Source organism: Sus scrofa, chromosome 18, assembly GCF_000003025.6.
Source record: "Sus scrofa isolate TJ Tabasco breed Duroc chromosome 18, Sscrofa11.1, whole genome shotgun sequence".
NCBI classification, from domain to species: Eukaryota; Metazoa; Chordata; class Mammalia; order Artiodactyla; family Suidae; genus Sus; species Sus scrofa.
Genome location: NC_010460.4, coordinates 2,545,339 through 2,570,886, shown reverse-complemented (window position 1 = coordinate 2,570,886; position 25,548 = coordinate 2,545,339). Strand labels below are relative to the sequence as shown.

Below are 25,548 nucleotides of genomic sequence, written 5' to 3'. Positions count from 1 at the left end.
TTGCGTTTCTGCAGGCACATGATAGACTTGTCCCACATAAACGTGGCCTTGATCGTTGAGTGATTTCCAGCAGGAGAGGCTGACCGCGACGCTGCACGTGCTGTGGGATTTCCTCGCGGGGGCTGCGGGCGCAGAGTCCCCGCGAGCTCAGGCTCCGTCCACAGTCCTGCGTGGCTGTTGTCCGGAGCAGCCGACGGCCCAGTGTTGGTTCCAGAAGAGCTGGACTCAGGGCCGGGCCGACCGGAGCAGGTGTTAGACGCTCCACATGCTGTGTCACCACCAAGAACTACAGTTTCCGCTCCTTTTGTTTTCCAAGTGCTTACGATGCATGTAGACACTGTTCTTCGTGACCTTACTGTGTGACCGACTACAGTGACTTAGATTGAGGAGAGGACAGGGACGTCCCACGCTCTCAGTGTTCCCACGCAGAGAACATTTGATAATGGTTGCACTTATCTTCAGTGCTGGCTAGGCAAGCATCCTCTCAACCAGCTCCACTTGCGTTGTCTTCTCAGGAAGCCCTCAAAAGGCTCTTGCCAAATGTAGATGAAAATGCGGGGCTTATGACGGACAGTCGCGTATCCTGGAGAGCAGGGTTGAGGGTGGTTGGGAGCGGTGCCAGTTGTGTGGCAGATTCTGCTTCTTATAAGTAGTCTAAAGCGCCAACTGTGTACTCCTAGGTGCAAAGGGACCGCCCCGTCCCGCTCTCCCGAGGAAGGCCAGGGCCGGTGGGCTCCGGGGCGCCCCCAGGCAGAGCAGGGGTCACACCCTCGTGCGGGGCCCTCCCCGCGGCACGTCCTGGGCGAGGCGCAGGGACAGCGCCAAGTGTAACAGACCCATTTGGTATTTCCTCTTTTTAAATGCAGCCCCAAGTGGCATATTGGTGTCCTCGGCTCTGTCACGTCTGTCACATTCTTGCGAACCTGGCTGTTGTTGCTGTGATTAACGTCCTCTTTTGAAGGCCTTTTGAGCAGAGGCTGCACCGTCCTTCACTGGACCCCGAGAGCAGGGGGACGCGGGCCCTGGTCGCTCACACGGCGTGTGATGTCAGGGCGGCGGGGAGCCTGCCCCGGGGGCTCTGCCCACCCTCAGGTGAGACGCTCCCTCCCCACGCAGTCGTCTGTGGTCAGATCCGTTCTGCAAACGTTGACAAAAGTGCCTTATTGTATTTCTGCTCATGATGGAGTTTCATTTTCTTGGATTTATTCTAACGGCCTGAGCTATTTGAACCAATGCTGCTGGGCGTACGCAGATTTTTTAGCTGTCTTTTATACCTGAGACTTCCTGTCGGCTTTCTTCCTGCAACTAAGGGGCAGGGAAGTCTGGCCCACACCCTGCCTCTGGCGGCCCCGCCGGGCCCAGGCAGGAGCAGCAAGGCCCTGAAGCAGGGTGCTCTCTGTCGCGGCTTCTAGTGGGAGCTGGGACCCGCGTCACGGGCGCCTGTGTGTTATGTTCACAGTTGCCATTTTCTGTTGTTTTTTCAGACTGAGTTACAGGAAGCAGAGGAGAGGATTTCAGACCCTGAGGCTGTGTAGTGTTGAGCCCAGAGGGGCCCGTGAGCAAGGCTAAGTCTGGGAGGTGGCGGCAGTTATGGCGGCTGCTCTTTAGAAGCCGTTGGTTCCGAGGATCACTAGGCGCTCATAGAACGCGATAGAACCCTCCCACCGCGGGGCCTGGCCACCGTGTTCCAGAACGCCCCCACCCCCACCCCCGACTGACCCTCGGGAGGTGGTGGTGTGGCCAGCCCGGCCCGGGCGTCTTCACCCGTAGGTACTGGTGCGTTTACAGAGTTCGGAGTGCAGTGTCTTTGGCTCAGTCCCCACTGAGCTGCGTTGAAACTCCGAGCTGGGGTATGGCAAGCTGGGCGAGGGGAGACCCAGGCCGCTTCCCCGAGCTTGTCATAGCCCCAGGACTTGGTGATGCAACGCAGTGAGTCTCACCAGTGTTTAGCAGTTTCTGAAGTCGTCGGAGTGTGCTGTGGCCTTGAAACCACACACCTGCAGGTTGTCTCTGAAAAGTAGCCACTTAGGCGCACGGTTCTCTAGTCAGTGATAAGAAACGCATCCCGTTTGGGCCCGGTGTTCAAGGCAGCCCTCGAGGCTCCTTGAAGGCCTGCTGTTGGCGTGGGAGCCTAGGACACGCGCGCGTGCGTGTGTGCGTGTGTGTGTGTGTGTGTGTGTGTGAGATGTCTGCGTGCATGCACAGCCAGCTTTTCCGGATGGAATGTTCTCGAGAGGCCGTAGGTCAGGTGGAGTCGAGCCGAGCCCTTTGTGTGAGGCCCCGGTTAGAAAGGCCCCCACGGTCACCCCTAGTGCACACGGCTCTGGGCACGGGCACACTCGGTGCCTGCCAGCCGGGAACAAAGGCTTAGTTTCCTTGAGAGAAACCGGACAAGGAAAGAAGCAGAATTAGAAAGTAGTGTTACTTCTATTTTCGGTGCGCTTCTCGCGGGAAATCCGGCCACCGTAAGCTGAACCCTCTTGGAAGATCTGTTGCAACCATTATCTTTGTTCTTATTTATCATGCATTTAAAATGAGATGCAGAAGCATTCAACATACTATGTAAATACGGACCTTTGAAAATTAAAATGTTATTGGAAATGCTTTCAATTCAACAACATCTTAGCTATTTGTTAGTTCTTTTGTGTTGTCTTATCAAAGTTTAATGGATACAGTTCCATAATTGTTGATGTGTTTGTGTGTATATTCGATTTTTATAAAGATGGTAGTAAGTCAATACATTTATCCTGATCTGTGTATTATTTGTCCACAAGTTCAAGAAGCCAGGAAATAGCAGCGTTTCTCACCGAGGCAGCGCGGCAGGCGCTTGTGTGGAGCTGAGCTGCGTTTCTTTTGCATTATCTTGTTCTGACTTGATGCTGTAATAGAAGTTCACTTAGATGCTTTACCTGAGCCTAATCTCGCATTGCTGTCGGTCTGGCCACGTTGTTACATCCTTACTACCAGCCTTCTGAAGGAGAAGCGGCGGCTCTTCTTCCCGGAGGAAATGTTGAGGTCCCCCTTCCCTTGGTGGACCAGTGGCGTCCTCAGGAGGTGCCTGTGCCCTGCGCCCCAGGGCTGGGGCTGGGGCGGGGGGCGGCGGTGGGGAGGGCTCCATCACCACCGTTTCCGATGTGGGTCTTCGCACGATTTGTAAAGGTCCTGGAAAAACAGTTGTTTGTGCTTGGTTCTGTTTCTGCATTGTGACAGGGCTTCGGTCCTGCACCCAGGGGGTCTTTTTTTTCTAAAAGCATGTTGCTTCATTATGCAAACTGGAGGCTGGGAGAGGGTGTGTTGAGTAACGGGCCAGGAGGAGGGGCGTGGGGGGCGAGAGGCAGGAAGGAGGGGGTGGGGACACGTGTCAGCAGCCAGCCTCTGCTCACACGCCGGCCTGTAAGAGGGCCAGCCGTCCAGTCGGGAAGCGGGCGGGCCGGCGGGCACGCGCTGCTCTCGGTAGGTGTCTGGACGCCCTGGCGGAGGGCATCGCCTCGGGCTCCTGGACTGCCTGGCTCTTGGCCCAGGGGAGGCCTGGCCGGCTCTTTGGAGGGTGGACGAGGCCTGAGGCCAGCTGGGTTTGGAGAACCTGTCACCTCTGGTTTGTTTTGGTTTTGGTTTTTGGTTTTGGTTTTTCTTTTCGCTTATGGTTTTTGTTTTGTTCTGTTTGGTTTTTTTGTTTGTTTGTTTTTTTGTTTTTGAAATTTGCTTGTTTAAACGAAGGTAAGCTCAGTGTGCTTGTGGACCATTGACTGACAGGGACCCTGTGGGGACAGTCAGGTTGGTAGGGGTCCTGTGCCTGTCCCTGCCCTTGGGCCGGCTCGCCTCCCACCTGTCCAGCCAGTGGCCGAGGCCGGTCTGGCTCTGCCGGACCGCAGAGTGGGAGGCCCCCGACTCCCCTTCCTCCCCTTGGTCAGGTAGAGCCGCCCTGTCCTGTGCGCTGCACCCCCTCCCCCGCACCTTTTTCTTTCTTTGGGGGTGCAGGGCGCTTGGAAGGTACCGTTGATTCTTTACAGGTTTTTAAGTGACAGTGTCCTAGGAGGGCATCAGCCGGGGCGGGGGGTGAGCAATTTACAAAATAGGAGCAGGAGACCCCCCCGCGCCCCCGTGGAGGAAGTTTATATCAGAGGGAACGTTGAGCTGTTTCGTTGTATTTAATGAGCATTTCCCTGAACCTTTTCCACTGTTTTTAAAACTTGTGAATGACGTGTTGTTTTGGACATTCATAAATATGAACTCTCCCAAGGCAGTTAGCCTTGACTTACTCTTAAATCCTAAGGATTTCGTGTAAGGTTTTTTGCAACCTGTTTAATTTTCCTCATTCAAAGTACCCATGGTTTTGTATCCCGGAACCAGACAAAAGCCCCTGATTCATATTGGATCCCAGGTATGCCTTCTGGTGGGAAAGGGTCACCGGCTTTGCACCCGTGGCCTTCCCTTTCCAGAGAATGTGTAGAAATAATCTTGACTCTGCCGCGTTTTGGTAGGAAATCTTATAATTAGTTAACATGGGCAGGTAGGACAGGTGTTTTTTTGTGAGACGTTGCTTCTTCCTTTTACTTCTAGGTAACTGGAATGTAAAAAGGTCTCCACGTTGTGTTTTGTTTTACTAATTTTGAAAGGTATGTGGAAAAATACAGGCCTTTGAAAAAGAAGCCTCACGGCCTTGCATTTTAATATTGTCCACCGAGTGGACGCGCAGGTGTACGGTTCTCACGTAGTCTGTGTTTAGTGATTTGGTAGACTCTAGAAAGCAGCCCTCCTGACCTTCTTCTAGCATGATTGTCTTTTAAACTCTTTTCCTTTTAGGGGCGTTTTCAAAGGGCTGTTTAAATCGCGCGCCCTCTGCAGCGCTGTCGTAGAGCGAGTGAGTCATGTTTAAAGCGACACGTGTTTGTGCTCTGGGCCGAAGAGCGCGGTCGTTTCTCTTTATAACTCAGCTTTGCTTTTCACAGGCATGGGATCCCGACTTGTCTTTCCTCTGTGAGGATGTTAACTCTCAGGCTTTAATTCCACTGTTTGGTTTTCAGGTTCACCAGCGACACAGCCCGGAATCTGATTTTTTTTTTTTTTTTTTTTTCCCTCCCATTTTTGAGCTGGTTCTCTTTGCTGGGTTCCGAGTCTCATCTGCTGCTTGCTGCTGCGGGTCTGGGCCTCGTCAGCGGGTCCTGCTGCCCCCCCACCCCCACCCCGGGGGGCTCCCCGCCAAACCCCGGGAGGCCCACACCTCCCGCCGCCGCCTTTCCCCGGGGGTCCTTCTCTCCTCCCGCCTCCGCGCGGGCGGCTCTTCGTCTGACGTGGTCACACCTAACCTTTGCTTTGACAGGTCTTACTCACGTTTGTTCCTCCAGGTCTTGGGTTGGCAAGAGCGGCGTCAGGATCCCGTGGCTTCGCAGAGGCCGCGCCGCGCCCGTGGCTACTCACCCTTGTCTGTTTCTCTCCCTCTCCTTTGCAGGACCTCTTTTGCATGAGCTCAGTGTTAGTAGTAGCACCTCTTCTTCCCCTGGGAGGTGCTGGCCGCCTTGACCTTGTTACCGCTCGCTAACCTTAGGCGTAAGCTCGAGGCGGCGTCTGGAGCTGTCACGGTTTGGGGGGGGCGCGCGTTGGGGGTTCAGAAAGCGAGAGAGGACCGGATTGCTTTCCTCGGGGTTGGTCTGCTGCATGTTTTCTGCCAAACACACTACACTCAATTTGCGGGAAGTGGTGCTGCCTTGTCTTACCCCGTTTTTCACGTTGCTCTGATCACTGTGACGCTTTATCAGGAACATGTGTGAAGAACAGTTGTGACATAGTTGGAAACAATGTATTCTTGTGTGTACCATTTGTGTGAGTCCATGCTGGAAAATGTGCCTTAAACCGTGTTGTAACTTGGAAGATGTGTGAATAAAATACCTTACAGTTTCCACTTGTGTTCTGTAGCTTTTCTTTTCTCTCTCGCACTCCGGTGCAGTCCGTTTCACCCCTCACCCGCCTGGCCAGAGACAGGGACCCTCCCTCCGGGGACAGGGTTGCCCCAGGCCCCCCAGATCCGCCCCTCTGCTCAGCACTTGGCCTTGAGCAGGTGTCTGATTAATAGTGGGTGTCTTTGGAGGTGAGGGTGACTGGACTCAGAGTCCGTGGTCTCAGGAGTCTGCACTGCGACCGAGCGCAGTGTCACCGCGTGTTTGGTTTTGCTGGAAGGGCGACTTCAAGGACGCTTGTAGTCCAACACAGATCGTCGCTGCACGGAGAGAGCCCATCGCCGTGCCTCCCACCGCCCTGGCCCTCCCTGTCTCTGTCTCGTGGGGTGGGGGGGCCGAAAAGCCACACGCACGACGCACGCACCCACCCTGTCGTGTCCACTTTTCCTAAGCCTTTTTCATGTTGCTGCAGATGGCTCCGAAATCATGGTCTGTTGTGCAGACATTCAAAAAGAAATCCCCCCATCTCCCGCCCCTGGCAGAGGCCTGCCGGCCCCGCCCGGCCGCAGTCCCCTGGGGTCCAGGTGGACGGCACCCAGGCCGCACCGCACCTTCGCCTCCCGAGCCGCCCCCTCTCACCTGGAAGAAGGGGCTGGACTGGCCGTGACAGAGGCGGGTGTGGCCACAGTGCTGCAGCCCCGCCTCTTCACTTCCGGCCTGGTGACACCTGCCTCCGGGAGCAGGCAGGCGCCGGGAGCAAGGGTGGTACTTGGAGGAGCCTCTCGGACCCAAATGAGGCTTTGCAGGTCGGCCTTATCTTAGCTCTGCTCTCCCTGTGCTGAGAGCGCTGCGGCCTCCGTCCGTCCGGTTTCGAGTCAGGACGGAGGAAGGCAGGAAGCGAGGCGGGTGGGGGACCGCAGGTTGAGAAGGAAGTGAGGTGTCGCAGGTCGGTGTGTCTGGTGGGCTTCTCAGATCTGATGTCACGGCCTGGTTAAACCTACATCAGAACCCGAAAATCGCCCCTGCAGCCACGCCGATCGTCTTTCACGTTCATCCACATCCCAGGGGGTACGAGCTTCTTTTTCTAGAACCTGGCCTCCGTGTTGAATGGGGGGTCTCTGTCAAAGACAGGCCTTGAACGCTGGGAGAGTCAGGCAGAGCGTGGGCGCCTCGGAATCGGGGAGCTTCCACGCGAATGGGGCTCCCGGAAAGGAGGTGGGGTCTTCCCGGCCTGGTGCCGCCCCGCCAGGAAGGCTGTGGGTGCAGCAGGTGCGCAGGTGGCACTTTGGGTGCTCCCGTCGCTTCTGTGGAGAGGCTGCAGCTGTCCACGGGGTCCTCACTTGTCCTCAGAAGTGCGGCTCCCTATTTTGAGGGAAAGTATCTCTAGTCAAGTCGCGAAGGGCCTCTCCGGGCGAGTATAGCGCTTCCGAGGCGTGGCTCCGAGGAGAGCAAAGCACAGAAAGTAACCAGTCTGCAGCCTGAGACTTAAGAGGCGGGGAGCACAGCAACCTTCTGCTTTGTGCTCAGAAATAATTGTTCTGGAGTTCCCTGGTGGCTCAGTGGATTAAGGACTGGCAGTGTCCCTGCTCTGGCTCTGGTCACCAGTGACGTGGGTTGAATCCCTGGCCCAGGAAGTTCTGTGTGCTGCAGGCTCCACCAAAGACAAATAATGGTAGCGTTTGCTGTTGCACATGCAGTGTTGTCTGGGCAGGAGGCGGGCCCCTTCCCTCCTGTTTAGGGGAGATCCAAACGGGACATAGACCCCTTCTCCCAGGTCCTTACCTGGCCTGCATCCGCACAGGCCTGGGTGATGAAGGGGAGCGGGAGGATGGAGAAGGTGGGCCGGGGGCGTCCTGGGGACACAGAATCCTCGTCTCCTATGGCCCGGGTGATGGGCGGGGTGGGCCGGGCCCCCCACATAGGTACCCAACAAGGGACTGAGGTTGGGGTGGAGGCTGGGGGCAGGGGAGGAGAAGTTTGGAGAAGATTCCGCAGCCCGCCAAGCCCCTGCCTGGATGGGGAGGGCCCGAGGGGCGTGCCCGGGGCTGCAGGGCCACTTGGGCAGCCGTGCTCTGGTGCTTATGGCCTGGAGCACCTCCCTCCCCCGAGCAGGGGTGCAGGTCCCCAGCCCTCATCTCCTGGGCCGGCAGGCCTGGAGAAGGGACTGGATTTGGGCCTCACAGTCTGGGTGCCAGGGTCTCTGTGATGAGGGCACCCCTCTTTCCTCGGGGCTGCTTGCCTGAGTCCCCTCATCCTTGGAAGAACCTGTGGTGGGACTCTGCTGCCCCGCCCCTGGGTCCCCCCCTCCCCCAGGGTCACCCCCCCCCAGGGTCACAGCCTCCCCCTTGGGGTCACCCCCCTCCCCCGGTCGCACCTTTCAGGGCTACAAGGGGAAGCAGCAGGCCCTGCCTCTCCCTGCCTTGGCCCTGGGGGGTCTTTAGTGAACCTGGGGACCAGAGGTCACAGCGAGAAGGAGGACCGCCCCTGCCCCACCTGTGGGGAGCGTGGGCCCAGGTGTGTCCCCAGGGCTCGGGGAGGCACGGTCTGAGGTCCGAAGGCCCACCTGGCAGAGGCTCAGGCTGGGGAAGCTGCGGCCCTTCGCCTGGCAAATGGCAGCAAAGTATTTTTAAACTCATTTCCTTGACCTAGAAAGGCTCTTTTTGGACTGAACACCTAGTCTCGGGGATTGACATTGGAGCACTGCCTGTAAGTAGCTCCAGGAGGCTGGGGAGACAGCGGTGGCCACAGCAGGCATCCGGGGACCCCGAGGAGGGGCCAGCGTGGGGGCCCTGCAGGGTCATTTTCCATCGCAGACCTGGGAGGAGATGCAATGGGGCTGGGCTCCTGTCCTGCCCCAAGTGACAGCGGCCGTGGGCATCTCGGCCAGGGAGTGAGGGCCCGCAGGGCAGAGGGTGGCCTGGCCATCAACTGCAGCAGGCCTGGCTGCAGGGCAGGATCTTAGCTCCTGAATAAAAACTCAGCTCACTCGCCACAACCAACGTGTGCTCCTTAAATCAACTAGGAAAGTACAGAAAACGGAGCAGATCTGTCTCTAGAAAGATGCTCACAGGAACAGGAGTTCCCGTCACGGCACAACAGAAACGAATCCGACTAGGAACCATGCAGGTTCGATCCCTGGCCTCGCTCTGTGGGTTAAGGATCCAGTGTTGCTGTGAGCTGTGGTGTAGGTTGCAGACCCGGCTCAGATCCTGCGTTGTTGTGGCTGTGGTGTAGGCCGGCTGCTGTAGCTGCAATGAGACTCCTAGCCTGGGAATCTCCATATGCCGCAGGTGCGGCCCTAGTAAAAAGACAAAAAGACAAAAAAATAATAAAAATTAAAAAATTAAAAATAGATAAAAAGGTGCTTACACCCCATCCTGTGCTGGGGTGTGGAGGTGCCCACTGCACCAGGCTCGGTGGCTGAGAACCACCCCCAAGGCTGCACCTGACTTGACCTCTGACCGGGTGACCCCACCCCAGGGCTGCACTGACCTGACCTGTGACTCCGGGTGACCATGCTTCTTTCCTGGGGGAGGGCAGTGCTCCTCAAAGGCCGGCTGCCTCACTGCCCCTTTTTGTTCTCCCTCCAGCCCTCAGGAGGAGGGTCCGAGGAGCCGCCCCCCTGGCCGGCCTCAGCTCTGAACTGGCTGCAGCTGGGCCTGGACCAGGGTCCTCCAGCCCTGGGACCCTCGGCCCCAGGTCAGGGGGAGGGAAGTGGGGCCGCGGTCCAGTGGTGGACGGCGTCTTTCCACTCTCCAGCCCCATGCTCCCGGCTGCAGGCTTCCCCACAGTCATTTTTCTTGTTTCCTTTATCGGCCGCTTATCCTGCAAAGCGCCGACCCAGGCGGTCTGGGCTTCAACTTGGGGCCGTGGAGGGTGGGGAGGGCGTGCAGGACAGGGCCGGGGCTGCGTGCCGTGACTCCCCCAGGAGGGGACGGCCCTGCCACTCTAATGGGACGGCCACATCTCTCCTTTCTGAGGACTAACTGCTCTCTTCTGAAAGGAACCATTGATGGTGTGTGTTCATCAGCCCGGGTGGTCCAGGCGTCTGGGAGGAAGGCCTGACTTTCCCGCCGTGACCACCAGAGGGCGCGCGGACTCCACTCGGGAGTTTCTCCTTCAGCCCGGCCGCCCTCCAGTGGTGCTGGATCCTGGGCCAGTTTCCCAGAGAGAGGAGGAGGCTGAACCAGGCGCAGGATGCCAGCCGGACCCGTCCGGCCCCAGCCCACCCCTCTGCTGCCAGCCGTCTTCTGCACCTGGTGCCTCTGCTGCCAGGGCCGCAGCGAGGGGACAGGTGGCTGCCTGGAGATCCTATTAGGAAGCGGAGTGGCCTGCATCCTTGGGAGGGGCGGGCACCTTCCGGGTGGTGCTGACAGCCTGCTGTTCTTGCTGGACCGGCTGGAGTGCGTCCATGGAAGCTGGCAGTGATGGGGCGCTAGACTCTGTGAGACCTGGCCACAGGGGATGACTGTGTCCCCATGTGTGCCGCCAAATAACGGCCAAATAATGGTGATGCATCTTGGGGGCAGCGGGCAGGTCCAGCTCCACTTCGGTCTCCCGTGTGGCTGTGAACACACCCAGGCCCTTTCTGAAACAGCAAGGGTCAGCTCCCCACCCCCCACCCCCCACCCCCACATCCCTGCCCTGGTCCCTGCTTTCCAGGCCTGGCTGGAGGAGTCCGATGACTTGGACCAGCAGGGTGACAGACCCAGGGACCTAGGGCCTGAGGCTCCTTTCAAAGACATTGGTTTGCTGCCTTTGGTTGCAAGGCTCAGAAAGGGAAGCCTGAAGCCTCCCAGGGGGCTGGAGAAGGGGAATTCTCCCGCTGGGCTGAGGCTTGGTGCCCCCTCCCTGCCCAGGGCGTCACTATCCCCTGGAAGCAAACACACAGGCCCCACCTGGGACAGGGTTCCACCCAGGAGCCAGCTCCTCTGTACTGGGAAATGCTTTTCCTTAGATTTAGGACATAATATTTCTTCTAGTTTATCTTTATACGTGTGTGTGTGTGTATGTGTGTATGTATTTGTCTTTTTAGGCCCGCACCCGTGGCATATGGAAGTTCCCAGGCTAGGGGTCGAATCAGAGCTACAGCTGCCGGCCTACGCCACAGCCACAGCAACACCAGATCGGAGCCACATTTGGGAGCTACCGCGCAGCTCACAGCAACGCCGGATCCTTAGCCCACTGAACTGAGCCAGGGATCAAACCTCATGGATACTAGTTGGGCTCATAACCCACTGAGCCACGACGGGAACTCCTCTTTTAGGTATCTCGACCCTCCCATTTAAACCAGTTTCTCCTTCTGGGAACACAGCCGCACTCATCTTGAAAACCAAAGACACCCACTGAAAACACCATCTTCGTGCAGTTCCCGTGTCTCCTCCTCCTCGTGGGCCCAGGGCTTGTTTATAGAGTGTGAGTTACTGTCAGTTTCTTCTTCATTTGAGAAAGTCAGTTGCTGCCAAGAAAAGCGAAGAGGGTCACGTCCAAAGGCAGATTTCCTGCGTTCTCACTGGGGACGGTTTTCACCAGGTGGGTTGCTTTCTGCAGGTTAAGCGCCACCTGCTGCATTGCCAGGACTTCCTGATCTGTTAGTGCAGCGAGGAGCAGGTGACCCACTCTGGTCAAGTTCCCAAGGGAAACGTGCTGTGGCCACCCCCACCACGACCCGCCCCCCGCATCGAGGGCTGGGTTTCCCTAAGAGACCCTGGATGGGGGTTGATGAACTTTGCCCATAAAGACCCAGGGAGCGCATGTTTCAGGCTCTGTGATGCAGCCATTCAGCCTGGCCCAAGGAGTGGGCGGGTTCCCAGGCCGCAGGCAAAGCAAGGAGCCAGGCTGCGGGGGGCTGGGCTTGATAATTGGCGACTGAGTTACGAATTGCATATAATTTTCACATGCACAATATTATTCTTAGTTCCTGTTGTGGCTCAGTGCAATGAACCTGACTAGTATCCATGAGCATGTGAGTTCGATCCCTGGCCTCAATCCGTGGGTTAAGGATCCAGCGTTGCCGTGAGCTGTGGTGTAGGTTGCAGATGCAGCTCAGATCCTGCATTGCTGTGGCTGTGGTGTAGGACGTTCTGACCCCAGCCTCAGAACTTCCATGTGCTGTGAGAGCGGCCCTAAAAAAAAAAAAAAAAAAAAAAAAAGCGAAAAAATAAAGCACGAATAGTGTGTCAGCTGTTTTATGTATGGTTCTTCTTTAGCTGTTTTATTTCCAACGCTTTAAAGTGTAGACGCCCCATCTCAGCCGGTGGGCTGTGTACAAAGCCAGGCCGTGGCCAGATTTGTCCCTCGGGCCACGGTTTACCCCTGAGAAATCCTATGGAAGTCACTTTCCTGGGCCTCGCATCCCCCTTGAGTGGACGGTTGTTCACAAGGATGGACTTTCCTGCATCATCAGGGAAACTCAGATGCCCGCCTCCCCCCCGCCCCCAGCTCTGGCGCTGGCTCCCAGGGTGGCTGGCCATTTGTTGCTTTCTTGCCAAATCTTGCAGCCGGCCAGGATTCCTTACATGACCGCCCAGTATTTCCCATGGGGCCGTGATGCTGAAGCCGATGGACTCAACCAGGGCGGGTGGGGCTGCCCTTCCCCCAGCACAGGGAGCTTCCTTGGGGGATTGTGGGGGGCCCTCCCTTCGTCCCACAGCCTGGCCATCCCCACCCGCTGGCAGAGCTGAGCCTGCCCTCTCAATGAAATGTTTTCTTTCACATGTTTGGGACAACCCCGGTCCCAGAAAACGTGAATTGCGGAGGGAACGACAGGATGGGCTAGGAACTCTGCCACAGAACAGACAGGGCACCAAGTCTCTGTAACTTCTTTAATTATGCAAACAATAGAGCACAAAGATAACAGTTTCAAGTACATTCTGATGCGCGGTTGACAGGACTAGATATGCATTTAGTCACGAGGGAAGCCGGCGGCACGGCATGCGCACACTTGGCACAAACTCTTGGCCCTGTCAACTCTGCAGATGGGGGAGTGGGGCCCTCGTCCCGCGGGAGCTGCTGCACCTGCTTGATGTGTGGTCCTCGGTCTGACTAGGAGGTGGACGTGACCATGAGACGTCTTACTCTGAAGCTGGAGAGAGGGTCCTGGGACAGGCAGGAGTGGGAAGGTCGCGCTGGGGCGCTGCCACCTGGCCGGCCAGGAGGGGGCGCTGCCCCATGGCCCCCGCTGTCTAGTCGGGTGGATCAGCCCGCCAGAGCTGCTGGTGTGCCTAGAGCTGCTGCCTTAACACTCAGCCTGGCACAGTCACCAGACAGCCACCGCCACACTCAGCAGGGGTTGTAACCGTGAACCTGCTGATCACCTAGAGACCAAGGGGAACCAGGGGCCACTCCCCGCTGGAGGGCCGGCTCTCGCCCAGCACCATCCATCAAGGCCCGCGGCCTCCGGGAAAAGCCATGGCTCGCCAGACCTGCAGCACAGAAGCCCCTGGGACCACAGCCCTGGCCTCAGCAGCAGCTCTGCCCGAGACTGAGGCTGGCCCGAGGCCGCCGGGTTCACTCCTGCTCCCCTACACCCAGGCCAGCCTCCAGAAGGGCTTAATCTGCGGAGAGGCCCTGCGGCCACACAACCACCTTCCCACAGCGCAGCCTGCAGAGGTCTTTGGGCCCAGAGCACAAAGCGTGACAGTGGACATCAATGGCCAAAGACCTCAGGGTGACAGCCCAGGCCAGAGCCCCGCTCGGCTGAGCCTGGGACACAGCTTCAGGCATGGAGGACCTGTCTCCCCGGCCCCCCTGACACGGGGCACTGGCCACGGCCACGACGAGGGACAAAAGTCCTCGCCTCACAACCTCTCAAGACAGACAACTCGGAGACATCCGCGTGGCCGGAGGCCCCGGCACCCTGAGGCTCTAGTGGGTGGGGCAGGAGGAGAGAGAAGGTCGGGGTCCCTGCGCAGCAGGCAGGCAGCACCTGGCCCTCTCCTTGGGGAGTCTTCGGAGAAGAGCACCCGGGCCTTCCGAAGGCAGCTAAGGACCTCCTCTCCGCAAGGCCAGGGGACAGTGCATTCCAAGGTGGGCCAGCCGCGTGCAGCGAACGAAGTGGGCCGCCCATGACACGGGCCCTGGAGGGAGACTTGGGTGACAGCCTCGGGCCACCTCCTCCAGGTCAGCGGGTGAGGCCAGGCTGGTTAAGCTGGGGGAGGTGGCACAGACAGGTCCCAGCATGGCACCGCCATGCTCTGACTAGAGACTTTCACACGATAAATACACACGGAGCTGAGGTTTCTCCAGTGACGAAAACAAACAGGCTGATTTGGTTACCTACTTAAGTTGATCTGAATTCACAGTATAAGCAACACATCTAAATATAATACTGGGAACTCCTGTCAGCACCAGACTTCCAGAGCAAGAAGCCAAAAAACGAAACAAGGAGGGGCTGTAACAGGAATTCTTAGTTATCATCCTCTAACCCAGTCTGTGCGTGGCACATTTTATTTCTATAAAACTATTACAAAATATTCAAAAATACATTTTAGTAAATTTACAGCAGTTATTTCTCAATTTATTAATGCAAAAACATCCTTTGTTTTTCTCTGTACAAACGACAGGCTCCATCCTCGTGGGCTCACCACTATGTGCGCTTTTAAAAAATATTATTTTCTAATAAATTCTTTGAGGTTAAAAATAACAGAGTTCTTCCAGTTTGTCCAAGAAAAAAAAAAAAAAAGTGTGCGCGTGTGTGCGTGTGTGTGTGTGTCTGAGAGTGTGTAACAGTCTTGACTTCCAAGAATGTGGCCAAGATGGTGATGACAAAGCAACACGAAACCAAGACGACAATACAGGATACGGCTGTGACCTGGGAAACGCGTTAAATTAAAATAATATATTTTCATATTTTACACTATTTCAAAAATGAAATGTAATTCAGTTACGTATTGATCTCTCAAAAATCTAATTTACAATTCTGTGTATAAAAATATAATTTGTGGACCCCCATGAAGCGTGTTCTAGTTTACACTTGCCAAAAAGCAGGAGCGTTGCCAAGGAGGATGGAGAGCAGGGAGCTTTGCTTTCTGAAAGTCAGGACGAGGAAGATGTAGAAAAATAGACTCTGAGTGGGTCGCTTGGGCTCACAAAATCATCTTTCCCCTGTGAGTACAGTTCACATGATAATAATAAATTATCCAGGAAACAAACTATTTAAGGCTCTTGAAGGTCCGGTTCATATTATTTAAAACATCTATTCATACCAAACAAATAAATAGCCAGGAGAGGTGAAAAAAAAATAACCAAAATTAAACAAGAATCAAAAAATTCCAAAAATATATATATAAACTAAAGACGACAACAAAATTTCTCGGGGTCTTTGATTCCTTATAGGCTACTTTGGACGGTCCTACTTTATTATTATTAATTATTATTATTATAATTAGAGTCTCATTTCGTGCGCTTTTTCCGTGTGTCACTTGCGGTATCTTGCCCCTCCCCCCGCCCGCCCCGCCCCGCCCCGCCCCGCCCCCTCGCGGTGCCCTCCCGCCCGGCCCCCTGGCCTTCAGCTGGACTTGACCGCCATGCCGAGCGGGTGCATGGCCTCGCTGTCCAACAGCCAGGTGCCTATTTGGTAGAGCAGCTGCGAGTACCAGTGGATGCCCACGGCACCCGGGGCGTCGGCCACCCCTGGCGCAGCCGGCGCGGGCGGGGGACGCGGCCGCCGCCCCCGCCGTCGCCGTCCCCGCCGCGGTCCGTGCGCGAGGGCGCCAGCGCGGCCAGGAGCGCGTGCGCCAGGCGGAAGGGCGCGAAGGCCCGGTGCGCCCAGCTGTGCTCCTCTATGACCGCGTAGCACGACGCCAGCACCCGGTTGATGAGGATGGTGCCCTGCGCCGTCAGCGGCGCGTACGCGCCGGTGGCCTCCTCGCGCAGCGTCACGCTGTGCACGGCGGCCGGCAGCAGCCGGCGGTCCCCGCCGCGCTCTGCCACCACGTACACGTGCTGGCCCGGGCGCACGCGGCTGGCGAAGAGCGCCCGGCGTCCCGGCGCGCCCCCCGGCGGCCGCCCGGCGCCCGACAGCGCCTCGGGCTCCCAGGCGGCCGAGTTGTTGTGCGGCGCGACGAAGAGCAGGTGCGCGGCGGTGAGCAGCAGGCGCTCGCGGGGCTCTCTGGTCTCGATCACGTAGAAGACCTTCTTGGCGCCGTCGTCGCGGTCCAAGAAGGTGAGGAAGTCGCTGTAGAGCAGCCGGCCTTCGTCGTCTGCCGCCAGCACGCGGTCCCCGGGGCGCAGGTCCTTCACCAGCTTGGTGCCGCCCTGCTCGAGGTGCACCGTGGCCGAGCCCGGGAAGCACCCGCCCGATTTGGCCGCCACCGAGTTCTCTGCGGGGGAGAGAAGGAAGAGAAGAGGAGACAGGGTGGTGAGTCCCGAGAGGCAGACACGAGTGGAAGGGGGGGGGGGGCTCACGCTTGGTCCCGCGCGCCCAGACCGAGGATGCGCGTGGCTCGGGGGAGGGATTCCGGGCTGGTCCAGCGCAGACCTACCCCCACCTCGCCGCCCCTCCCGGCCTCGGGGAGCAAATTCAGATGCAGACGCATTCCTTAAAGACTGACTCTCTTAGAACTGGGCTGGCGGTGACAAAGGTTGACTGGCGTCTCCGGCGGGAGGCCGGTTACACTTCTTCTCTTCCGTCCCCCACCCCCCACCCCCCGGCTCAGCACACACCCAGCCTCGCCACGAATTCAGAGGGTGTTTGCTCTCCACTTGGATTCCTCGGGAAGCCTCCTTGAGCTAACTCGGGCGCCGGGGCCCACCCTCCTTTCCTCCCGCCTCCCGTGCGGGGCGCGGCAGCCCCTGGTGCGCTCCGCTCCCGGGCTGTTCTGCCGGGATCCTCGCCTGCCCGCCCCCCCAGCGCCCAGCTGGGGCCTTAGTGTCGGCCCGTTGGGGGCGGAGGCGGGGAGGTGAAAAATAGCTGTAGTAGTTGTAGCAACTGGACAAACATTCCAGAGAATCGACCGAGGTGTGAAAATCCGGGGCTTGCGTGGATTTTCTAATTAAAACCCAGGAAAGGGCTCGGCATTGTCATTGTGATTTCTGCCACAAATGGGAGGCGCGCTTGGAAGAGGGGACCCTTCTGTTCCATTCTCCACCCCGCCCCCCGCCTTTGCGGCTCCCTCTCTCTCCGGCTCTCGGCCGCCCCCTCCCTATTTGCTCAGGTGCAACGCCCCCCGCCCCGGGCGATTCACACGCGGGCTCTCCAGAAGCCCGGGCCTCACAAGCACTATTTGCTCAGCCAGGCCTCTCTTCCAAGCACTCAAGATGTGTATTTGAATTTTAAATGGCGGGGCCTGCTCCGAGCTCTGGAAGCGCCGGGTTCTCAAGGCCCCTTGACTACCCGCTTTCTCGGGCCTCTGTCGCTCTCTGAGGCTCACTGTCCCGAGGACAATAATCGGCGTCGGGCGGCGTGCAGGGGGCCGGGGGGGAGGGGCGGGGACGTCCCCATCTTCTTTGCATTCCAATCTCCGGGATCATGCTTTTTGCAAATAGAGATCGCGAGAAAGAATCTTCCTGCTGGAATTACTGAGGGTTTTTAATCTTCTCATCGGTTTCTCCGGCATGAAGTGCGGGGCTGGCCTTTGGAGGCCCGCCGTGGCCGCCCGAATGCGCCCGGGGCCCAGGCGAGCCCGAGGCCTCGAGTCGCACGACCCTGCTTGACACGCACCGCTCCGCGCCCGGCCCGTGTGCGCGGAATGCCAATGAGCGGCTCTGCGCGCCCGGCTCGGCTCCCCAGCGGGGTCCCGGGCGGCATGACCGATGCTCATTTTCGAGGGGACCTCGAGGGATCCCCGCCAGGGGGACCCCGCGGACAGGTGGCCCGGAGGGGTCCGCGCGCCGCGCCTCCATTTAGGAGCCCCGCGAGGTGGGGGCGCGCGCTTTCCCGCCCTCCTTGCCACCGAGACCTTTCTCGGACTGGAAGCCCAGCCTTTATCTCCAGCCTTCACACACCTTCTCTTTCTGTGGTGTCAAGAAGCCCCCTGTTTTCCTTACCTCCCAAGTGTGTCTTGACCCTTTGAAAGTGTTTTTCTCCGAACGCATTGCTATCAAAGTACAGTTCAGGAGACAAACGGGGCAAAGTGGGGGTGGGGAGGAGACGCAGCTCCTCGGAAATGCACTGAGAGCCGTCTTGCTAAATGCGCCAACCGAGAGATGGCGAGACCTGCAGAAAGCGAGCGGGGGCCTGTGCGAGCGCGGCCGCGCACGCGCCTTCCTTCCGGAGCTGTTCCTCGCCCGCAACAGCGTGTGGCGTTGCAGGCTCAGGGACCGCGCTGCAGGCTCAGGGAAGCCAGCGGCGCCGCGCCGCGCAGGGCGGCTGCTCCAGCTGCAGGCTTGACTTTCCTGGCCTCGCCTGTGGCTCAGGGCAGCCCAGCTGGTTGCTAATAAAGACGGATGCTTCTGGGCTTGCGGCCTCCAGATGTTGGCAGTGGTAACTACTGGGCTTATTACCTCCCGCCGGGCCTCTTCCCAGAGGCCGAGTGAGTGAAGTTCGTTTAGAATCCACAGGCGTTCGGGGCTGGGGGGGGGGGGGCGGGGACGGGGGCTTCCACCTTGGGCAGAACCTCCTGTGCGGGGCGGCGAGGGGGGGGTGAGTGTGTGCGTGGGGGGTCCTTCTTCAGCCCTACTGAGACAAAAGCGACGCTAACTGGGCAGGGGGCAGTCTCTCCCTGGGGACGTCCACCCCGATCTTTCTCCGGGTCTCTTACCACCTGCGGGGGAGGGAGGGGATGCTCCGGAAACGGGTGGGGGAGGCTCCGGAGGCCATCCGCCCTCTGCATCTGGGCTCCGAGAACCCGGGCCTCTGTGGCCTCAAAGGTAGGGGCCTTTCCTGCCTGGGGATGGGGGACTCGCCTCACAGAGTAAGTTCCCGCGGCAGAAGACCCGGCCTCACCCACTCCCCTGCTCCCCCCATCTTTCTCCTTCCCCCGAGTCCGGCTCGGGGGGGGGGGGCGTGGCCGGCGCGCGGGCCCCGCCGCCTCACCTGCTTTCACCGAGCAGTGGATGTGCGCTTTGGACTCGTAGTAGACCCAGTCGAAGCCGGCCTCCACGGCCAGGCGCGCCAGCATGCCGTACTTGCTGCGATCCCGGTCCGAGGTGGTAATGTCCACCGCGCGGCCTTCGTAATGCAGCGACTCCTCCGAGTGGTGGCCGTCCTCATCCCAGCCCTCGGTCACCCGCAGCTTCACTCCGGGCCACTGGTTCATCACGGAGATGGCTAAGGCATTCAGCTTGTCCTTGCATCTCTGTGGGGAGAAGGGAGACCCGGCCGAGGTTAGCATCCGGGCCGCCCCAGCCCCCACCCCCTTGGGGGCCGCTCTGCCCTGGGCTGCGCCGAGCCGTCGGCGGCGGGCGGGCCTGGCCCGGGCCCTGCCTGTCTGGAGAGGGCGCGCGGGTAAGGACGGAGTGGTGGCATCTGCAGATGAGCTTGCCCTCTTGGTGGCGACCTGAGGGCGTCTCTCCACATCTGAAACCACAGGGTCCCTATCCCAGCCTGAGAAGCAGCTGAAATTTCTTGGAAACAAGGAAGCTGCGCCTTTCCCGACAATGACTGCGGAACCCTCCAGGAGCCCCCTAGGCTGTGGCCATCCTCCTCCGAGAAGCCCTCCGCGATCCTGCCCTCTTCTGAGGCCCCATCTCCCCGCACCTGTGGAGGCTCCGCCCATCTCCCCCACCAGAGAGAGGCCCAGGGCCCAACTTCGCCCCCAAAGGAAAATACACTATACTTGCTAAAGAATTAAAAGCCTTGCCTTATCTCTGTGCCCTCCCTTCTGCCCTGTGCCTATCTGAGGTGAGAATTAAGCCGTGGGTAGAGAGGGAGGTGGGGAGCTGATAGCAACCTGAGGGCCGGGGGAACCAGAAGTGAAAGGCAACCAGGTGAGTTATAATTTTGAATAAGGCTGGGGCCGGATGACAAACATTCTTTATCTGGACAGCCACATTCCTTTTCCCTGTGGAACTCTTTTCTCCTGGCTTTTTCTGTGGTCTGATTGTGTCTCTTGTTTTCCTTAACCTGTTCCCCCCCCCCACTTGTTTTCTTGGCCGGCGCAGAATGGTGTCCTGCAAGTTTGAAGAGCAAACTTAAGAGGTGGAGGGAGGGGGTGGGGTGGGAGGGGTGGGAGGGGTGGGGGATGGGGAGCCAGAGAGGCCTGGGGCCTCTGAGCTCTTGCCTTGGGGGAGCCTCCTTCTGGAAGCTGCCCTTGGGTCCCCCCCTCCCCCCCCCACAAGGAAGCTGCCTGTAAAAGTAAAGAAACTGACTAGACGGGACCTGAGCCACAGGGTAAGGTCATGGGAGTTCCCAAAGAATTCTCGGGCCCCATTCAGATAAGGATGCAAGAGAGAGTTGAATCACGTGTGTGTTTGTGTGGACACTAACTCACTGGACATTCCTCCTGCAGCTGGTGAGCTGCGGGATTTAAAAGGGGGGGTGGTGGTGGTGACAAAATCCTGGTCGGGCAGCTGCCAGAGAGGCAGACTCAAGGGGAGGTGGAAGGCAGTTTCTGGTGGACTTCTGCAGAGGGTAGGGCTGGTCTCCAGGCAGGGCGGGTGCTCTGCTTGGGACCCTGTTCCGGAGATGAAAAGACGGCCCCCAGCAAGGATCCTAATTATGGCGGGGGCGGGGGTGGAGGACCCTTCCTACGGGGGAGGGGGAGAAGGCTCTGGCGAGGGCTGCAGCGCCGTTTTAAGGGGATGTGATGGATTGCGCAACAGGAAAAGTCCTGTGTATTTGGCAGCAATTAAAACCAGTGTATAGTTGTAGAGTTAAACATACAGCAAATGCGTGTGTGTGTGCGCGCGCGCGCACGCGTGTGTAGCAGAGGGCTAGGGGCCGGCCCTGGTAACAGGTCAGCGCTCCCAGGTTTCTGGGCCTGCTAACAGTTTTCTTAAGGAGAAAAAAAAAAGTCGGAAGGACAGAGTTTGAGTGAGGTCATCTCGAGGACTGAATGCGTTTTACATGAAAATCAATCAGTAAACCAGGGTCAGTTTAGAGCCTTGGATGGGAAACCGGCTGCGCAGGCGCACACCACCGATGCGCACACGCAGACACTCGCATCCCGAGCCCCCATCCCACCCCGGCTTGCAGCTTGCGGGGGGCAGATAAAGCTTTCAGCAGCTTCCACGGGGGCAGCTGGCGAGGGGGAGGGCAGGATGGGAGGCACCGGTACCAGCCCCCAGCGTCCTGAGCTGCGCCACTTGGACGAGAGGTGGAGACCCCAGGGAGGAGCCCCGGGCCGAGGCAGGCCCGAGTCGGCGGCCCGCGCCCCACGCACCCTCCCCCGGCTCCGCCAGGCGCGGCGCGGCGCGGCGCGGCCTTGGACCGTGGCTGCGGACGCTCTGCTCCCTGGCCGGGTCGGCCGGGATCGCAGGCGAAGCCGGGAAGCCCAGGCCGGTTATCAATTCACTGGGTCGTGTGCCGCGAATCAAGCCCGCCTCTGTGCAGCCACCGTGAAGCCCAGCGGGGCCGACGGGCCCGGCTTTGTGTCGGCGGAGGCCAAGTTGTTCCCCACGCCTGAGCTCCTGCCACCTCCCCCATCTGCGCAGCCGCTCCGCGCCCGGGAGCCGAGCAGGGACTGTCACCGCCAATGCCGACGGGCTTCCCCAGCGCGGGGGAGGGGTGTCCCGACTTTCAAAGAGTCCCCCCCACCCCAGTCCCGACACACACACACACGCACACCTCTCTGCACCCCCCTCCCCCCCTCCGGAAAAATCAGACCCCTCCCTCCCATCAAACCCACACCTGAGCACCGCTCCCCACGGCCGCCACGCACCCGGAAATCTGCCCCAACGTGGCGCCTCGGGCCCATCCCCACCGCGGCCCGCAGGCCCGGCCCCTCGCGGCCTCCTGCCCCCTCAGAGCCCCCTGGCACCCGCGGCCTGCGGGGAGAGTGTGTCTGTCTGCGCTTCCCCCTCTCCAAGTTAATATTAACCAGGAGCTCATGCGTTCCTGAACTGCTCTGAAAGTTCCACTGGGGACGATCTTGCCATGGTTGAGGGACTTGGGCGGGAGTCACACTGGAGAGACAGAGACACGCAGAGACGGGGAGGAGGGACACGCCCCTGAGACCAGAGTCTAGGTGGTTATCTTAAGTGAGGGGCCAGCGGGGGAGCAGGTGCCCCAGGAGCCCGGGAGGCGTTGCCCGCTTCCCCCTTCACCCCGGCCGGCCCTGCCCTCACCGCCCGCGTCCCCCGCCTTCCCCGCTTTAACTCTTAGGACCAGGGACGCCGGAAGGACGGGGACGGGATAAAGCCAGGGGGCACCTTTCAGCGCCCCCCCACCCCCAGCCCTCCGTTCTTTTAGGGGACGTTTGCGGGGTGGGTGATACAACCTTGGCCTGGCTCTCCCCACCCCACCCCACCCCACCCCCACGTCGGCTGCCCCTCCCCCCTCCTTTTGTGTTGGGAACGGGAATAGCCACTGCCCAAGGAAAAAAAGTATTTGTTTTCGTTTCGTTCGTCTGAGGGAAGTTGACAGAAGGTCAGAAGTTCAAATGCTGCCAGCGCGCGCTGCGGCGAGAGTGGCCGGGCGCAGGGCCGCGCGGCCGTGGGTCCCGGCGGGGCGGCCGGGGGGCGGCGGGGAGAGGGACCCGGCTGGGGGCTCGGGCTTGGGCGCCCCCAGACCCGCCCTGCGCCCCCGCCCTGGAACCGGCCTCCCCCTTCCCGGCCGCCCCGCCGCTCCCGCCCGCGCCGCCGCGCCACCCGGGCCGTCGGAGCCGCTGGGAGCCCTGGCAGAGCCCGCGCTCGGGCGCGTGGAGGGGCCGGCGGACAGCCGCAGCCCAGCCCCGCGCGCACTGAAACCCGAGCCGCGGGATCGATAGCCCGGGAGGGAGTAAGTGGAGCCGAGGTGCGTCTGCCGGGTGCGCGGCTACGTGCGCTCGCACTTGGCGGCGGGGCGACGAGGTCCGGGGCCCCCCGGCAGGGCACGAGCCGGGACCCGGCTCCCGCGTGGGCCCGGCGCGTAGGGTGGCGGACGCTGAGCCCTCTGGCGGCACGCGGACCGCCAGCGTCCCCGCCCCCGCCGCTTCCTCTCGCCTCGCAGCCCTCTCCCCGGTTCCGAGGGATCCTGGGAAGACCCCTTCCCTCCCTCGGGGAGCGAAGGTGACCAGGGGCTCGGAGCCCCGCGCGAGCTGGAGAGCTGCGGCAGCCGGCCGTGCGCACCGGGCGCCCCGCGGCCTGCGCAGAGTTAATTGCGGCTGGCGCTGCTCTCGGGCACAGGCGCGCGCGTCCACCCTCGCGGTCCAGATTTAAGGTGGTCGGCAGCAGATGCGAGAGCGAGGGGTAGGGACCCTTCCCTCCGCGCTCTCTCCCGCCCCGTCCGTCACCTGGAGCCGGCTGCCGGGCCTGCCCCTCCTCTCCTTCCTCGGCTCCCCAGCAAGGCCGAGAACCGGGCTGGGCAGTGGAGCGGCCCGGTGGTGGCTCCACTCTCCCTCCCAGCCTCCCTTGCACTTGCGCCCCACCAGCGCCGCGCCGTCAGCGGCGGTGCGCTCCTAGCCCTAAAGGTAGGACTCGAATATTTTAATAGGGCAATAAAAAGGCTGTTGACCTATATTTGCCAGGAAATCCATTTCTAGCTTCAGTTCTACGTGCATGGAGTTTCAGAAAGTCTACCACTGGCGCGGAGATTGGCAGCCAGAAGTCTCCAGCGGAGGTGGGGAGGGAGAGAGAAATGCGTGTTTTGCTTTGGTTCGTCTTTCCAGCCCCCCTCCCGCTAATATCTAGTCGCTCCTAATTCCTATGGAAGCAGGTTGAAAACTAGCGTGATGCAATGCCAGCAAGTTCTAAGTCCCTCCCCCCTGTACCGCTGGCTCGGGAGAATGAGAGGGCATCCTTAAAGAAATATCGATACGTTCACACTCTGATGGGCACCACTGCCAGCGATGGATTCGCAGTGGAGCTGAGTGAGCCGGTCAGGGACCAGCCCAGCCACCACCGGAGCCCCCACCTTTTGTCAGAACTGCCTCCTGGCTTTTTCACTTGAGGGTCTTTGGGGCGGCTTTGGGGGGTGCGGGGGGGGGGGAAGAAGAGGTGGGAGAGAAAAGCACAGAGGCCAAGGGAAATGTGGGAGCTGGGAGGTGACACTAGCCCGATGACCTAGACACCACTTTAGGTTCCTGGAGGGGTTCTTACCCCCGTCCCTCCATGTCCACTCCCAACTTGCAAAGGACAGGTGCCCCCAACGTGACGGTCTCCCCGAGTTACAAGCCAGAGCCGAGGCAGGATGGGAAGGCCACCAGGCAGGCAGGACAGATCACACCAGGGCCATCTGTGGACCACATCTCCTACCGCCCTCACCCCCACCCCCACCCTAAACTTCTCCAGCTGGACCCTTCACCTCCATTCCCCTCCAGGAAGAGGAAGGGATGGTTGAGGCAGGCAGGTGGGTGGGGAAGGAGAGGGCAAAATCGCCTCTCTACCTGCCTGCAGAGCAAACAGACCGAACTGCACGGCTACACGTAACCCCTGGAAAGCAGCACATTCCACGCCCCGCGCTGGGTTTCTACCTGAGTCATCAGCCGGTCGGCTCCAGTGTTTTCTTCATCCTTAAATATGATGTCGGGGTTGTAATTGGGGGTGAGTTCCTTAAATCGCTCTGAGTTTCGTGTAATCTTCCCTTCGTATCTTCCGCTGGCCCCTAGGGTCTTCTCCGCCACGTTGGGGATAAACTGCTTGTAGGCTAAAGGGGTCAGTTTTTTGGGGTGCCGCCTCTTCCCGAACCCCCTGCCGGGTCCGCACGCCAGCCCCGAGCACAGGAGCAGGGAGGAGATGAGCATCACCAGCAGGCATCTCGCCAGCAGCAGCATCTCGTCCATGGAACCCGGGGACCTCAAGGCTGGCCCGAGCAGGTCTGGGTGCGCGAGCGGGCGGGTGCGCGAGTGTGGGCGCCTGTGGGCTCTCCCTGCCTCGCTCCGGCTGGCTGCGGGCGCCCTCGCTCTCTGCCTCGATCTTTCTCTTCCTATATAACCTTGCCCGCCGCCGCTGCGGGGGACTCGCCACGGATCCCCACCCAGACGGGGGCTGGCACGGCAGGCTGCTGGCCGCTGATAACGGAACACATCGGAGTTGGGGCGCAAGACAGCAATCAAAAGACAAAAAGAGTCTGATTTTAAATGGTAGCAAGCCTGAGAGCTTGTGAGCGGGGCTGCCTTCAGTACTATATTATAGCTGCCAGGAACGTATCTGATTGGCCAAAGCAGGACAAGCTTGTCTTCTGATGTTTAACCCTAAAAAAGACTAATTTTTTTTTCCTGTGGCTGCTGTTGCTTTATTTTCACCTGAAGGCTTCTAGCTAAAAGAAAAAAAAAACCAACACATCTTTGCTAAGACAAAGGTGAGAGGGAGGGGGGGGTGTTCCTTCGGATAACGTCAGCCAGCCCGGCCTGCGCGCGCCTCCCGTTCCCCCTTCACTTTCTCCAGAATGGTAGGTGCTTCAGTTAAAATCAACTTAAGTTTTTAAAGGACAATCTAGAACCCCCGCCAGCCCCCGCCCCCCAAGCTCCCATCCTCAAACAAATCGTCTCTCTCTAAGGTTCGAGGGGCCCAGCCGCCCAGGTTTTATTTAAATGTTTTCCCAGAGACTTTCTCTTGCAGGCCGGGCTTCCCTGCATTTGAAAGAAAGAGAGTCTGTGCCTCCTCCTGAAAATCCCAGTGGCCGCAACTGGCGGGA

The 25,548-nt window shown here is 59.5% G+C and overlaps 2 protein-coding genes across 2 annotated transcripts in view; one reads left to right on the top strand and one right to left on the bottom strand.

Moving 5' to 3' along the window:
- The window catches only part of RBM33 (RNA binding motif protein 33), a 111,215-nt gene extending 105,318 nt beyond the window's left edge, over window positions 1-5,897 (top strand). Inside the window, 1 exon segment of the mRNA XM_021079037.1 lies at window positions 15-5,897. Within this exon segment, the coding sequence (XP_020934696.1) occupies window positions 15-63 (49 nt within the window). The 3' untranslated portion in view covers window positions 64-5,897.
- On the bottom strand, window positions 15,403-24,685 carry SHH (sonic hedgehog). The gene is given in 4 exon segments (NM_001244513.1): window positions 15,403-15,547; window positions 15,550-16,216; window positions 18,871-19,132; window positions 24,386-24,685. Coding segments are annotated over 4 exon segments (1,374 nt in total).